The sequence below is a fragment of the Harpegnathos saltator genome, unplaced genomic scaffold, assembly GCF_003227715.2.
Source record: "Harpegnathos saltator strain DR-91 unplaced genomic scaffold, Hsal_v8.6 scaffold115, whole genome shotgun sequence".
NCBI classification, from domain to species: Eukaryota; Metazoa; Arthropoda; class Insecta; order Hymenoptera; family Formicidae; genus Harpegnathos; species Harpegnathos saltator.
Window position 1 is genome coordinate 690,758 of NW_020229890.1, and position 17,075 is coordinate 707,832.

Below are 17,075 nucleotides of genomic sequence, written 5' to 3' on the forward strand. Positions count from 1 at the left end.
TCTTGCGCGCCGTAAAATTTTCCATCGGTCTTTTATTTGCATCTCACCGCGCGCGACTTCGGCCCCGAAGAGGCAGCAGCCATAATTTATCTTTTCTCGGACAACTGTGCGAAATAACAGTGCGTTAATCTGTACAACGATCGCGTACGTAACGACGTTCTCCACCACCGGCCGGCTGCTCGTTTAAACGCTCGTCGTCGTTATAAAGCGACGACGTACTTTCGATTCCTCTTTACATTCCTCTTTTTTCGGGCATCAAAATATCGTAGCACGTAGCTCGCGATTCGCGTGCATGCACGAACAGACTCAGATTTCAAGAGAGCTGAAATTTATTCGCCCTGCTTGACACAGTCAAACAAGGTGGCACACAGAGGGTGCGTTAAACCCGATTCTTGCTATGTGGATTAACCCGCGCGGCGCGCTAATAATCAGCAGAAATTCGCAGTCGCGAGCAAATTGCACTTACAATTAGAAAGCAATTATCGCGTGCGGGCGGCGTCGGGAGGATTAGTGCGGCAAATAATTCAAATCGTTGGAATCAATCGAACGGCATGCGCGTTACCGTACCCCGTACGAGAACGAGAGGAAAGCTCTCCCTCTCGCGCGTCGCGGCGCGTGACGGAGCGTGATTAATATTTACGATACTAATATTTGCTAATGAGCGCCGCTGTATTTCCCGAAGCAGCCGGTCTCGCTCTCGCGCCGCCGAATCCCGCCGGTTTTTCCATCTTTTAGGAAACTCTCAAATTGAACGTCTGTTGGAGTGTCAATTCAGCGTCGTTACGCCTCGCAAAAAGAAGAGCCGAAAAAAGGAGGAAGGGGAAGAAAGAGTCGCTTCTCTCGGGGAAACTCGTTTAACTCTCCTGTTAAACGAACGCCCGTGGAAATCCAAGAAGCGGCTTGCAATTTGCAGCGAGTTATTTTCGAGTGCATCGACACACACCGTGCACGAGTGCCTCGTCTTTTTGAGCCGCGGGTCTCGCTCGCAAAGTGCCGCCGCCGCCGCCGCCGCCGCCGCCGCCGCCGCTCGAATCTCGAAATTCTTGGCGACCGCGATCGTTTCTCGCGCCTCTGAGCATTCCCGCTGATCGGACGAAAAACGATCCTTTCGCCTTTCCTTTCTTTTTCCCCTCGTTCTCTTTTTTTTTTTTCCTTCGCTATCCCGAACGCGACGCGATGCCGGGGTCAAGTAAATCAAGTCGGCTGCAATAATTGAAACGCGGGAGCGTGAGCCATCGAAAAACAGCGACCCGATTCGCTCTCGCGAGGGCGTTTCTCGCTTTTTTTGATCGTTTTCGTTTTTTCTTCTTTTTTATTTTTTTTTTTTTTTTTCGACGTCGACATCAATGTGTCGCGCGACCGTCAGGTAATTCGGATCGCGCGAACATCCGCGATTTTCCAGCGAGCGTCCCCGACGGGATCTAGCGCGCTGCTGGGAATGGGATATAAATTTACGACAGGGAGACGCCAAAAGGGAAAGGGCGACTGCAACCGGTGCCACGGTGAAAACAAAACAGCCAAAAAAGAACATAATCGCGCTTCATCAGTGATAAACTCGGTGTTTGGGGAACGACTGCGCGTTGGAAAACGCCGATACGAGACGCGCGTATCGACGCGGGTTCTTCGCCGCGAAGAGATTTTCCATCGCGGCGTGATCCTCCATTAGGTGAAATTAGGTGTCGTGATGCGGCCAATCGTGCGGTGTACATCGGCATTACGACGGCAAGCGGTACAAAGGGTATTATTCCGTGACACACAGGCGGCGGGACAAATAGAGACCGACCGGCCGGGAAAAGAGCTCCGAGTGGCGCAAAAAATAAAAATGCACCTTTTCAGCGGAAAAGGAAGGAAAAAGCAGGGCGTGAAGGCCCGTAATACGAGCGTAAGTGTGTGCTCGAGTACGTTTTCGTGATATACGCTCTTGAAATAGAGGCGCGCGCGCGGGCGAAAGGAACAAAAGGGAAGAGAAATCAAGGAAAACCACAATCCACAATTTAGATTGAACTTCGGAATGGCGAATGAGGAACCGGAAACGGCGGGCTCGTCGCTCCCGCGAGCGGGTTCATTTCACGACGGGACGCTGCGACCAAGTCCGACGAATAGTTCACAGTGTCGATCGCGCGTAATGAATTCGAAGAAGATTCTTCGGGCGCGACTCGCGACGGACCGGTGAAACTCGGCGAGTGACTGCGAGACGATTAGCTGTGCGCGCGTATTAAAACGCGTACGCGCGCATCCCGAAAAGCGGACGACCCGAAAAGGCTCGCGGTCGTAATGCAGTGCGGAGGCATTATATCGTGCATTATTCCGCATATTATTGTCCGCGCCACAACGACGAAAACCGGTGCCTAATGACCCACACAAATCATTGGCCGAGCATTGTCGCCGGCGACTACGAGCTGCGCGACTGTGCGCGTGACAGCACGATGAAAAAGTTGCTTGTTCGTTCGTGAACTTGTCGGCGAGCCGATTGTCCTGCCCATTGCATGTGACGCAATTAATAATTGTAATAACACGATTTACCATTACGGCGGCATTGTGTCTCGCCGTCGTCGGCGCGCAACCCTCGCGAGTTTCGAGGCCAAATGTTTCGAGAGGGTGGTTGTAAAAATACACGCGATAAGGGGAAAGGGAGGAGAGGTACGACGAGAGATAGAAATAGAGATAGATAGATAGATAGATAGATAGAGAGAGAGAGAGAGAGAGAGAGAGAGGGAGGGAGGGAGACGTAAAAAGAGGAGGCTTCTTTGACGTAAACAGAAAGATATTAGTCTAATGAGCACGCCCCGTGCTTTGTCTATCCCTTTTAATTTCGCAACAAACATATAGGATAATTATAATTGTATGTGCGTTGGAGGAAATGAGGGACAGACGTAAGCTCGCGCGGTAAACAAACGGTGCAGCGTGAAATCGTCGCCGAGAAATCTCTCTGCCGGCGACGCGTGTGAAATATAAAAAAAAAAAGGGAGAAATTAAAAAAAAACAGAAATAGAAAAAAGGGAAAGAGAGGAGAAGAGAAGGAGAGAAGGAGGAGAGAGAAATGCCACAAAGTTAACATCGCGAATAAACCGCGCGCGACCGCGCGCCTTCGGCGCAAAAGAAAAGATAAATAAATCCCGCGCTTTTCTTATGTGAATGACTATCTGGGTTACCTAAAAGGAAATAAAACGTGAGTGGTGTGCGAATGGAGCGGCCAGGTCTTAATAGAGTAAACGAGAACGGCACGCTCGTTTCACGGCATTTCTCTCCTTTCCGCACGTAGTTTATACATTCGGGCAGAAAAATCGCGACCCGGAATTTTGCCACGCTTTCGGCGGGAGGAAAAGCAGGAGGCGAAAAAAAGGAGAGAGTGCGCGCGAGAGAGAGAGAGAGAGAGAGAGAGAGAGAGAGACACCGGAGGTAGCGGCGTGTTTTCATATCTTTCCCGCTGAAAACGTTCCGTGTATCCGCGCCATCACGACGTCGTGAGATTTTACGAAATAACGTCGCTTCGCGGACGTTCAAACATGAATTTTGCAAAATTAATCCCGCGGCGTGCAACACCTCGTGTTTCGCAGCCGCAGTGACACGTCGCGACGTGCGTCGCGAAGGGATGATTGCCGCGACGCTCGCTCGCGTGTTTCTCAGCGAATCGCGCGGATGCGCGACTCGTGCGAGCGGCTCGGGGGTTGCGTTTAAAAGCGTTCAATAGTCAGCCGCGGTCTCTCTCGCGGCCTCGAGGCGCGACTCGATTTGATGAAATGAAATTTCGACGTCATCTGCCTCGAGTAATTACCGGAGGAGCCGGTCTCCGCGCTACTCTCTATACGCCGCGCGTATAGGAAGAAAAAGCGAAAAAGCGACGGGCCGCGCGCGAGGTCGGCGCGGGGAGAGGAAGGGGAGAGAACAGGTTGTGCTGCGGCGGGAAGCTCGAGGGCAGGGGGTGGAGCTGGTTCCGGTATAAATCGACGTGCAGCGCAGCGCAGCGCTCGTAATTGCGTTCGGTGGCGACGGCAGCGTCGCTTTTAATTAATACGACACACTTTTTTCCCCATCGCTGAAAAGTGTCACATCCTCGTAATCCGCGCAGCGGCGGCGGCGGCGGCGGCGCCCTTCCCGAGGTCCGCGCGAGTGCGACGGAGGGGTTCGTTAAATAAATGGAAAAAAATCTGCCGACTCTCGAATGCAGCCCCCGGCTCGATCCCGAGCTCTCCGCCGTTCTTTGCCGGTCGCGAACCGGCGCGCACTTCCGTTCATTCCTTGGCTTGGCGCGGATTAACGGGGGGTAAACGCGGCCGGAGGGTGAGACCCAGGCGCATTTAGAGCACAGGGCGGGCAGTGCACTTTCAGGGCCGCGGTTTCTCGAGACGCCTCGGCGGAATATCTCGTTTGCTCCGCGCGGCGGATTGATACGTCGAATCAGCGTCGAGAAATTTTACGGCGCTGCGTATTGTCTATCAGACTGTCTTCGCGAGCTCACCTGTTCATTTCTGCCAAACGGCATATTACTCTCGAACGTCTCTCGTACATTCGTCGCGTATCCTTCACCGTGTTGCTTAATAATAAAAGGTAGCGTGCTCGCTGGGAGAATAAGTCTGTGGACATATCAGAGGAGGACGAGCGCGACGCGCGGGCGCGAGAAGGGTGGTCAACCCTCCGAGTGCGAGGGACGGCCTGTCGTGCCTTGCGGCAATTTCCGGCCTCGAATTGAAATGTTATTACGTTAGCGACACGTTCCGGCATTCTCCCCTCCCCCCTCCGGTCATCCCACCCCCCTCTCGTCGCTTTTATTTTCTCTGCCTACCGGCTTTCTCTTGCAAATGTGATTTGAAGCGAACGAGAGCGCGGGAGAGGCGCGAAGGGTGAATTGGACGAAAGGGGGAGAACAAGAGCAATCCGCGGGACCTAAATTCATTATTCCCATACCCGCGTAAAAGTGCAAAAAGGGCGCGCGAGCGATTTATGCCAGCGCGGCAGTGGCGACGACAAGAAGCGCGGAGTAATTAACGTGACGTAAGTAACGCCCGCGCGCGTACGATCGAGCGAACGGGAGGAGTGAATTTCGCAATAATAAGCATTAATTGGTGAGGAAGGTAGCCAAATCGAGCGGTACAATTAATTTGTCGGCGAGTTCAGCCGGATATAGAGTACTCGCGAATACTCGCGCCGCGCCTATATATACGCGAATTTAATTTATTCCGCAAACGACAGAGACGGGGCTTTGTACAGATTTCAATCAAGAGAGAAGCGAGGAAAGCAGAGGACAGGCGCGGGAGAGACTTGACACGATGTGCAATCTAATTCGTCTCCGCGAGCGGCAAGAAAACAGGGAAACGTCGAGTCGTTAATCCCAACATGCAGCCGCGCGCCGCGACGAGTTGGGCGCAGGCCGCGCCCTCGCAGGGGGGGGACGACAGTCTTCCGGAATCGAATTAAATCCTGGAGATACGATTTGCAGTGCGAGCATATCCCGGGCCCACGAATCGTCCGAGATCCGTTCGAGATTTCCCGCCGTGAGCCGAGCCGCACAATCGGAAAAAAGGTGCCCTCGACGGCGAACACTGGCGACGGCGTAATTTATGTATGCGCCTTCGCGCGAAGCCCGCTCGCTCCTCCTTCGCGCTCGCGTAATTCGCGTGGGAAATTTCGATGCAGCGTTCGCGAAACTGCTCTCATTTCATTCCCGGCACGGCGCTATATCGCGGAAAAAACACGCCTAAATTGTAACCCAGTTATTCCGTAAATTTGTCGACCGGGGGATGGGCGATTATTTGAGAATGTTACGTTGCGCATTCCTGCGAATATGCACGCACACGCGCCATGTGTGTGTGTGTATGTGTGTGTGTGTGTGAAACGCTCGCCCGCAAGTTCGATAATTTAATTAGATTCCGTTTGAGTTAGTCCTACATGATAAAACGTTCGACGTGCGCGATTGAAAGATCGATGAAAATTACATTACATCGGGTAAACCACGAATTATGGCAGCGAGCCGGATCGGATTACGCAGGTCCGCGTCGCAAAGCTACGCTCACGAGAGTTCAACGATCCCGCGCGATCCACGCGCCGCTCGGCCGTAGAAATCCAGGCCTTTAATTCCCACAATCATCCCCGGGGAATAATCACTCAAGCCTGCAGTCCGCGGCTCACGACGACGACGCGCGCGCGCGGTGTACATTCGAGACACCTGCCGCTTTCTTAATTAACGCGCCATTTTTTCCCTCCCGCTTTTTCACCATTCAACGAGGGCGTCTTGGACGCGACGACGACGCTTCGAGTCCGCGCTCGGAAGACGCGGGAGGAGGAGCGGGGCGAGGCGAAAAAAGCCCGAGTCGCGGCAGTCTGGTGTCTTGAAAACAGGAACATTCCGGTGGTTTAATGCCGACAGTGTCGTCCATTCCTCGCGCGAGGGGATGGGCGGCCGCTGCCGACGCCACCCCCGTTCTTCTCCTCCTTATTTTCTTTTCTCGAGAACGAGCTGGATAGAGCCGGCGGCGGAGGGAGAAAGAGAGAGTTAGAGAGAGAGAGAGAGACAGAGAGAGAGAGAGAGAGAGAGAGAGAGAGAGAGAGAGAGAGAGAGAGAGAGAGACAGAGAGAGAGACAGAAATTGAAGCGAGGTGGTAACCATTCCCCGGCCAGCGCGCGTTCTTCGCGCCGCGGCGGGCAGGGGGTAAAAGACGATGCCACAGGTTCGGGCCGAGAGAGGGTGCCGGCGATGTCGTGACTTTTATTGCGAGCGGGTGTGTTAATCCTGAGCACTCGTAAATTCATCCGCCGGGAATTGCTTCTTAACCTCGTCGACATCGCGCTCAGTCTCCGCCTCGGGCTCGGTCAAAGCCTCAACTAACATACGCGCCATCTCCCTTTCTCGCTGTCGCGCGGCAGATCCTGCCGATCGACAGCGTTAACAAGACAGATCGCTCCATCGCGACCATCGGGGGTCCCTCGGATGTATGTTCGTCCTAAATCATAGCTGCGAACGGTCGAGAGTTCGATACACTCGTCGCGGCCGCACGGCTAATCAGCCGGTGGAGTTATTTCCGCGTGGGGGCGGCGGTGAACAAGAAGGGGGGAGGGGAGAGGAATAATTTACCGCGACGATTCGCACGACGAGCAAGGACGAGAGGTCGGTCGGCGGAAAACCGAAGGGAAAAAGCAAACTTTTAATCAGCCCGGTCTCCCCGCATTATCCGACAGCCGTTCCCTTCGATTCTTCCGAGGGTCCTTGTCGCCGCCGCCGCCGCCGCTGCCACTGCCGGTGACGGCGGGCGGGAGGGAAGGAGGGGGCGGGGACACCCGCCAAATTACATCGTCTCTAATCCCTTCCGGAGGCATTAATTAGCTCTCGATTCCTACCGCCGCGGCATCGATCCCGCGGCGACTCGCTAATTTGATTCTCGCTCGCGATGCGGTTTGCAAGTTGCGAGTTACGTTAATATGCGCGACATCCAAAATCCCGGATCAAAGTGCGGATTAATACGCGCAGATGCGCGGGAGCGGCGTTCACCTTAGAGTAGGACGGATCGCGATAATGAAATCACGTTCGCCGATTCCGATTCCCGCCATCCAATTCGCGCTACGGCGCGCGCGACCAAACGAGCTCGTCGTTTCTCGCGCGCGGCCACCCGCGCGATGACAGCTAATTGCGTCTGGGAATTGCCTGGACAAGCGCCGATGCCCCGCGTCCTTTTACCGGATCGGCTACGTCTTCTTCCACGCCGGACGTGCTCCGCGCTTTTCGGCTAATTGAATTCGAGCTCGGCCCTCGTGATCTTCGCCGAGCCGCTCGGCGAAATGTTGCGCGTCTCGCGACGACGCCGTCTCTTTGTCTCCGGCTTGGGCGAGCTCGGCGAGAAGAAAAGAAGCCCGGCGGTTTAATCCAGCTTCGAGGACCGCGCTCCTTTTCCGACGGTCTCGTTAGGGCAGCTTGAAATTCACGCGGATTTTGCGGGCGTAGCGCGGCGAGAGAGCGAATACGCCTGCTCGACGGGATTTTTGCGGCCCTGGCGAGATCGGCGAGCGGAAAGAGCGTGGTGATTTGCAACTGGCGGCGTGCACAACGGAGCTGCGAACGAGCACACGCGAGTGAACGCAGCTCTACGCGGCGCAATTTACACGGCCGTCGGTCTGTTCGAATGTCGCCGTCAGTGGTTTTCGCTGTTCCATATTTGCGCGACCGCGAAAATCCGAGCCGCCGCCGCCGCCGCCGCCGCCGCCGCCGCGCATCCTGCCGGGCGCGATCGCCCAGAGCGAGACAAAAGTTGCTTCCCCTCGAAGCGGAAATTGGCCCCATTCGGGAGGATTCGGTCTCTCTACGGATTATGAAGTCTTTCGCGGACATTCTCGAACGATATCCGCCTCGACGGGACTTTGGAATTTCGGCCACGATTATATCGTGAGGATTTCGGCTATCGAGATATTTCGGCGACGAGTTTCTCGGGTCAAACTATGTGTTCTGTTACAAAATTAGTAAATCATTCTCATGAATGAACTAATCTTTTCTTAAGCCTCGATGAGACTCGACGAGAGGCAACGATTTCTAACATTAAAGGACAAAGGATCCTTTGCGGTAGTATTGCACCCCGCGTGATTCTTCGTTGGCGGTTCATGTTCGATAAAATTCCCGGGGCTAATGAGAGAGCAAAAATTCGCGAGGGAAAAATCGATCCGAGGGTCGATTTCACAGGGTCGTGATGAAACTGCGGTTGGGAATGCGCAAAGAGGGACGAAACATGCCGCACAATCTCATTGAAATAGCGCAGTAAGAAGCAAGAACGCGACTGAACGATATTTCTTGTTTCGAGTACTCGAGCGGCGGGCGGCGGGGGCGGAGAAGAATTAGCTGCAAATCGGAACGGCGGCGGAAACACGTGTCTCAGAGCAGAGCTCGGAGCAGAGAGAGAGAGAGAGAGAGAGAGAGAGAGAGAGAGAGAGAGAGAGAGAGAGAGAGAGAGAGAGAGAGAGAGAGAGAGAGAGAGAGAGAGAGAGAGAGAGAGAGAGAGAGAGAGAGAGCGGGTCTTTCCTTTGAATGCGCTTAATTGCAAGAACAGTTTCGCTTCTAGACGGCGGGCCAGAGGCAGCCTGACGAGAAGCACGGAAATGATTAACGACAAAAAAGAAGACCCCCGTCGGATCTCCGGAAACGGACTGGAGGGGCGCGCGAGAGAAAGAACTGAATCTCGAATCCGACGGAACGGTCAGACGCCGGTAATTACCCGATAAAATACTTCCGCGCGACTAAGAAAGGAAGATTCACCCTCGTTATGTCTGGTTATCGCTAAACGACCTTTGTTCTCACTTCGTGTCCCAAGTCAAAGCTTCATAATCCTGTCAGCTCTACCTTCTCGGCAACGTGACGCAAGATTTCGCTGTAAAACGGTGTGTCGGTAAAACGTCATCCCGCGCACGGCCCACTTTCCTGCGGTTTGAAAATCGATGCAACGCACACGTTGTTGTTCGCAGAAGTTGCGCGCGCGCGCGCGCGCGCGGCGAGCGCAAATTTCTCAATCACGAGCAATTTATGTTCATCGCGCCGTTCGGTTCGTATCCACTTTCCCAACTCGCCCGGAGTTGGTCGCATTCGAGTTTCGGATACGCGATTATCCCGTATATCGGAATATCCGGGCTAAACGAGGAACGCGTTCGCCGCGCGTCGCGCGTCGCGCGGCGAACGCGCGAGAGCCCGACAACAACGCGCGCGCGCGCGCGCGTTTAATCGCGCGACGCTCTTCATTAGTCGGGATTAACGCGAAATAATAGCGTCAACGTCAGCGAAGAGGGCGATCGATAGTGAAAAATAATTTAGCGCGCCGGGGCGAACTGGGTCATTGATTCGCTTTGCGTTAGCCGGGTAAGTACCCGGTAACCAAATTTAACTCTGACGGGCTCCGTAATAACGGATAAGTAAATCCATTAACCGCGCTGCCATAGTAACGCATAAATTCGTGATCCCGTTGAATGCGCCGATAGCGATTCTTCGTGTAATCGATTATCCCCCTCCTGCCCGTTAACACATCGCGTGACTGCATCAACGTATCCTTTCCGATGCGCCTGGAATATTTTGTAGCCGGTTCGTGACATAAATTATTTATCGTCTGGCGCTCGAGAGAGAGAGGGAGAGAGAGAGAGGGAGGGGGGCGGGAGGATTGCGATTCTCTCGGTTGCGGTTGCGAAACGCTCGCGAGCGACGTAGGTCACGTAGAAAAAGATCGGTATGCACGTTGAGGAGGGGGAGGGGGGGGGAGACCAAATCGCCGCGCGGTCCAGCGGGTTTCGCGTAAGGGCGCGCGGAAATCGCGGGCTGACGCGCCATTGCAGAGTGTCGAGATACGATCAGGGGTGGACGAGAGCGCCGATTTCGAGCGGGGGCGGCTGGTCTGACGCAGCAAACAGAAAATAATACCGTGCAGCATTGTTCCCGCTTGGTCGTCCCTTTCCCCTGGCCCCCGCTTCATCCACTCGCCGTTCATGTCCCGCTGCTGCTGCTGCTGCTGCGGGATCATCCGCTCCATTGTCGAGCTTCACCGGGGATCCTCCGTCTAACCCTCCGACCTCCTCCTCCTCCTCGTCCTCCTCATTTCCCTCTCCGACCCTATACCCTTCATTCGTGGTATCACTCCAAGCGTCTCGCTCGTTTTTTCACTGTCCCGCCCGAACGGCATACGTATTCCCATTTTTTAGTCGGGATTTAAAGAGGGAGATGGAGGGGGAGGAAGGTACGGCGGAGGAAGAGGAGGAGGCGGTCACGACAGATTGCAGCGTTTATTCCGAGAGAAAAGGCGACGCGCGACCGCCTGTATTATTTGTCGCGCTAAAGCCGTTCCGCGCGAGCTGATTATCGACGCGACGGAATTTCACACCCGGTACGTGCGCACGCGCTCCAAGCTCGGCGATTTATCCGACGAAGCGTACACTCGATACGGGAAATATGACTGTCTCGCGTGAGTACGGAGAATTTGGTGTTTGGCTACGTGAAGCTAAAGTCCAATAACGCGCGTCCCCTCGATAAGACCTGAATCGTATCCCGAAGCGCTCTGCGATATTTTTGCGCTCTCGATTTCAGCTCAGAGCCATCGCTACTTCTTGCTCATCTCGCGCGTCTCGCGACATCGCGCGTGTTATTCGATTCGATAAAAAATTCGATAAAAAATATTTCTATCAATCGACTGTCGCGCGAGAGTCTCGTCCCTTCCTGCATCGTCCATATTTTATCGTCCCTTGCGGAGGAACGAGGAAGGCCGATTCGCGACAGATTGGAGCGTTTATTCGAAAGGGTGACTGCGTAAGGGTGGCGTGCCGTTGCGATTCATCACGCGTGCCTGTGAAATATACTTTCTCGGCGAGCAAATGAATTCGAAAACTAATTTTCGATAGCCATCCCGAGCGCTGATTCGCCCTCGTTTTTCAATTTTCCGCGCGCTCCGTCGCCGCGCCGTAATCGTGAAATATGATTATTCCGTCTCGCGCAGATTATTTTTAACGTTCGACTCCTCTCCCTCTGTCTGCCCCTCCCCCCTTTTCTCTCTTCTCTCTTTCTCTCCTTCGTTTCGCTTGTACCCCGTTCAGAGATCGACGAACGATCGATTGGCACCGGTCCGAATCCGACCGGTGCGATCCAATCTCGCCGACTTTCGCGAGAGCGGCGGGTATCGCGCAATCCGGCGAGTTGATTGAAATATCCGGCGCGCTTACCTTTTTTTTCACGACGAGATTTTCAGTAGCCGCGGATTGTTTCCGCAATTTTCCACGTGTTTCCCGAGCGCTCGTGAATATCCCCGTTTTTATGATCGACGCGAATCGCAACTCCTCGCACGCGCGCGCGCGCTGCGCGTTGCGATGAAAACTAATCCGATCAGCGCGCGCGCGCATGCGCGCGCGTGCGATACGTTTATCCAATTTCGGTCGTTCTTCTTCATTCGCGTCCCGTGCCGCGCGCTATGTATTTAGCTTGATCAACCCCGACTAAATAAATAGATAAGCGACCGACCCACTTTTTCGTCGACGCGACGTAGCTCGCGAATCTCTGCGGAATTTAGCGGGACATCGGGGTATCCCCCTCCTTCCCCTCTTATGCGTCTCGATGTACGCCGCCAAGTTTACAGCTGTAACGGGGAGAACGGCACAATGATCGACGTGGGCGGCCGACGAATTCAATAGAATTTCATCGAAACTCTCAGCGAGACGTGGCAGCTTCCGAAGTGCTGTCGACGAAAGTTCGGCCACTTTTGCCGCCAAGCCGACAAAAGCGCTCGCGCCGTGATAATGGACTTTTAAGCTGCCGATACAACGCACAGGCGTAGCAGAGACGGACGGCAGTGATTTCCCAATTAAAGCCGCCGAATTCGACGAGTCCCTCCCCTCCTCCCCCCCTATGCGGGTGGCATAATTCTTGTCGTCTCGAGTGACTCGCTCGCGGCGCAGCGCGACGCGCGAACGCAAAGAGAGCTCGGTGAGATTCAATGGCCGTCCGCGTATCGCTCTCATAAATTAATTACATCTGCGCCGGGAAATAGTCACGAGGTTCCCCCGGGTAATTTAATTTCCGCGCGATATGTAATTTTTTGCGCGTAATTAACACTCGAGATTTCATTAATTATTGGAAACTGGAGAAATATATAATTAAATTAACGCGAGCAGCAGTCGGGTATCTCTTAACCGTTAAAATCGCAAAATGTCACATCAGCTACATAATTAAAATGGATGAAATTAAAGCTACGTATATACGAGGGTAGTCCCAGAAGTACCTGACCTGACGTATAGATAACGGTTGTTGTTTGAAAAGAATGACTATGGTAGAAAGAACCAATCTTATAAAGCTTAAGTTTGAAGTTTGACGACGCTACGTTGTTTAGTATTTGTTTGGCAGCGCCATCAATAGTGAACGCTCTCAGTGAATTTGTAAACATGGAAAAAATTGGTCATCGTCACGTGATACAATACTTTCATTTGAAAGGCCTCAGTCCAAGCAATATCAAGGCGGAGCTTAGATTCTCCTCTGGGGGAGTCTGCTCCTTCGTTTACAACAGTAAAATATTGAGTGGCAGAGGTTTAAACGAGGCCGTACGAGCTGCCAAGCGGCGAACATCGCAGTGGTCGACCAAATGAGGTGACCACGCCAGAAATGGCGAAGAAAATCCACAAAATGGTATTGGATGACCGTCGACTGAAAGTGCGCGAGTTAGCAGACATGGTGTAGGCATTTCAAAAAGTGCTGTACATCGCATATTGACTGAAAATTTGGACATGAGAAAGCTGGGTGCGCAAGATGGGTGCCGCGATTGGAACAAAAACAGCGTCGTGAGGATGTTTCAATCGAGCGTTTGGCGAAGTTTCGCAGCGAGAAAGCCGAGTTTTTGCGTCGATTCATAACCATGGATGAAACATGGGTCCATCACTTCACACCTGAGACGAAGGGAACAGTCAAAACAATGGACCAAGGTGGCTTGATGGCTATTTCGAGGAGCTCGACGATTCCCACTATAAGCAAGGTATCGAAGCAATTGAACATCGCTGGGAAAAGTGTATTGAACCACAAGGGGACTATGTAGAGAAATAAAGATATTTTTCCCAAATTTTTCGTGTTTTCTTTGTTAGGTCAGGTACTCTTGGGACTACCCTCGTATATATTTATATCGTGACAGCGGGAAGGAATACGAGAGACGGGGAGAGAAAGAGAAAATGACCGCGTTCGGGGTGCGTCGAGGAAATTGACGCGCGCGCGTCGTACGCTTGCAAGTTTTGCGGCTGCTTCCCATAAATCCTGCTAAATACGCGCGTTCTATTACGTAACGTAGACACCGTTCCTCGCATGACGCATCAATGCTCGTTCGTGCTATTGATCATGCCGTAACACCGACGCGACACCGATAAAAAGCCGAGCGGGACAAATTATCGGCACGGGGCGACGCCTTGTGTCTCTCTCTCTCTCTCTCTCCCTCTGCCTATCGCCATAGAAATAACCGTTACACCACGATGACGCGATAGAAGTAAATTATCCGCGGATTAAGAGCGTCCCGCGCGTAAAGGAGCGGAGCGCCGCCAATTTCTAAGGGATCTCCGGGATGTGGGACGATACTCTATTTTTCCGGACGGCCGTTACGAAGCGGGATCGAGCCGTGGAGCGATTTATTAAGATCCTCGACGGTCCCGGGCAGAAGGTAAACCCGTGCTGGGAGACGGAACGAGAAGCTGACCGGGAGAACAGCCAAGAGGGATGACCGTAAGGCGCGGCTCATCCTGGAAAACCTTAACGCTCCTGCGCAGCCGAGAGACTGCGGGTCTCTCTCGAAGAATGAGGTATCAAGCGGAATCTTTCCCGAGAACGGCGGAAATAAATCTCGCGTAACGTCATATCCGTAACTTACATACTTTTATCGGAGGAATCTACTGCGAGTAAAAGGACAGAGTAAGAAATGGGGAGGGGGAGAGAGAGAGAGAGAGAGAGAGAGAGAGAGAGAGAATCGCGGCGCTTCGCGTGAGTCGGACGAATTTGCAAGACACAAAGGATATCGCTGTAGTAATTTCTCACCCACCCACCACCACCGCCGTCCCCTTCCTTCCTCCTGCCTCGGCAGCCACGTTACCCTCAGTTAAATTCCCGCGCGATATAAAATTACTCGCAATTCGCAAATTACTCACGGTCGCTATTTCCTCCCTGCCGCGTGCGGCTCGCTCTCGCCGTTTCCGCAATGATGCGACGGCGGAATGAATGATTTTTACAGCTCACTCCCGAGGAGAGGGACCGGTGGGAGGAGGGGGGAGGGAGGGACCGCCGCGCGATTCTGGCTCGTATCGAGGGGCATCGTTCGTCGAAGCGTAATTCATTCGCCGAGCTAAGCGGCGACAATGGTGCAATTTTCGTCCGAGTCGTATCGTCTTCGCGTAGACGATGTCCTTCCGCGAAATCCTCGCCGTTGCGCGAGGAGGCCGTCGTTCGACGAAAAGGTACGCACATGTGTCCCTGATGTCTGAATCTGGCGAGATTGGGCAACTTTCTTTTGAGAGAAAAAGGCCGACACGGCCGCCGCGCACGCTTCGCGCGTACGCGCGGAAGCGTGCTCGTTTTCTCCCGCGAAACGCATCGCGGGCGCGGGTTCGGGGAGTGACGGTCGGGGGCACAGGTCGGCGCGTCGCACACTCGGCAAGTCGCTGTTCATGAAAAACGGGCGGATATTAGCGGGTTCAGCCGAGGAGCATATTTACCCGCGGACGTAATCACGGGCTCCGCGCGCCGCTCACTTCTCTGCCAACGCACACGGCTACTTTCACGATGTCGTCACGAGCGCGCGTATTGCCCATTAATGTGAGCTACGGCCCGACCGTAGCCATTACGCCGGAATGCTCGCTTTCGAAATAAAGGACAACGGCGCGTACGTACCACCCACGGCACGCGTCGGCCGTAGATCGCGCGTTCTTCGGCGCGGCGGACCTCCTCGGGCGGTCGCGCGCAAAAATGCCGTAGGCGTGTTGTCCTCGATTGTGGATTTCGACATGCGACACTTTAGAGCGTATCGAACGAGCCTATCGGCGAGCACTGCTGTGCGCACGAGCGAGAAGCGCACGAGTTCGAGAAGTTTGAGCCACCGCTAAGCCGCGACGTAGTGATGGGCAAATATCGATCGACGAAATCAAGCATCGATTCTTATTTTCTTGAAAAATCGATTATCAGACCGATATTACTCTCTAGATCGATCATTCTTTTTCGTCGATTGTATTACTAGATTTGTTACTAAATTGTTATCACTAGGGAATTTGTTTACTGCTAGTAAGGCTCGTCTACAATAGCTGCAAAAATAGAGCTGTAATAGTGCACAGTGAAGATTAAACTAACAACAGTCGACTATTACAAGAACAACCGACTTTAATTGGTTTATTTCTTGCAGCTTACGCTTACAGCTTACCTTATTCTTATATAAGCTTATGCTTGCAGCCGTTGTAAAAGGGTCTTTAAGGTTTTACCAATATATTAATTTATTGTTGCAACATATAACTCTTCGGATTAATTTAAAATAAACTAGGAAAACATGGATTATTATCGATATTTTTAAGAAAATATCGATTATGCAAAAGCGACTTTTTTGACAATCGATCAAATCGAAGACGGTGCGTTTTTCTCTCTTGACGAAGCCCATCCCTCGTCGCGAGCCTCCTTTCCTATTCTCCTTTTCGTTTACCTCGCGAAAACGTTCCGTTGGAGCGAGTTCGGTGTCAAACCGCGACGCGCTCGCTCGCTCGCTCGGGCGCACCTCCGGCCGCACCGAAGGCCGCGAGAGAGTCAAGAAAGCGTGCACTCACCCAAGAAGACATTCTCGTCGATGTCGTCGGCGTGCAGATCAAGGTCGAGCTCGGGCGCTCCGTTGTTGCCGGGAGCCTGATGGCTCCTCTTTGCCAGGTCCATCAGCTCCAGGAGATCGTCTCGCAGCTCGAGGCGGCCCGCGGCCAGAAGCTCGGCCAGCAGGGTCAGGTAAGGCGAGGTCAACAGGCGGGGACTGGTAGCACGCAGGCAACCGGGTAACCAGAGTCCTGGGAGACTGTACGGAACCACCGGCACCGCACCGGCACTGACGAAGCCACCGTTCAGGAGCTCGCCGCACAACATAGATGCCGGGATGACCTCAGCTCCTCCCTCGTGACCTTGGCACCGCCTCGATGTCGGCTACCTGCAGAGAGGGGGACGAAGAGAAAGAAAGAGAGAGAGAGCTTCGATTAGTACGAGAGAGCCAGGTCGGGACGTTCGCGGAGAATTAATTGCGAAACTTGCGCCGGCGAGCTCTCCAAAGGTTAGCGAGCTAAGAAATGAGGCGTCCGGCTAGGGGGCGAGAGGACGGGATGTTTCGCGACTTTTCACCGTGGAGAAGTTGGGAGACCGAGCTTTACGAGAGAGTCGGGCGAGAATTTTTAGATCCGACGAAACCACCGGCCCCATATATACCTCGGTTAACGTCAAGTGAGTTAAGACTGCAGCGGCGCGGTGGGAGGCAAGGATGATTATACACAGAGGAGAGAGATTAAAGAGACTTTGAAATCATCAACTGCAGGGAAATTTCAGTACTAATCCCAGCGCGCGCGAGCTTCATTATTATTTCAGCTATTAAACACTC

At 53.5% G+C, this 17,075-nt stretch overlaps 1 protein-coding gene across 6 annotated transcripts in view; it reads right to left on the reverse strand.

Annotated features, from left to right (window-relative positions):
- Positions 1-17,075, reverse strand: part of LOC105188282 (protein Fe65 homolog) — a 172,044-nt gene that overhangs the window by 105,554 nt on the left and 49,415 nt on the right. For 4 of the 6 annotated variants that reach the window (XM_019843643.2, XM_019843646.2, XM_025302785.1 and 1 more), the window contains exon 3: positions 16,270-16,634. The exons of the other annotated variants lie outside the window; for them this stretch is intronic. In XM_019843643.2, coding sequence (XP_019699202.1) covers positions 16,270-16,573 — 304 coding nt within the window. In that variant the 5' untranslated portion in view covers positions 16,574-16,634. The remainder of the gene's footprint in view (positions 1-16,269; positions 16,635-17,075) is intronic. 6 annotated transcript variants of the gene reach the window in all.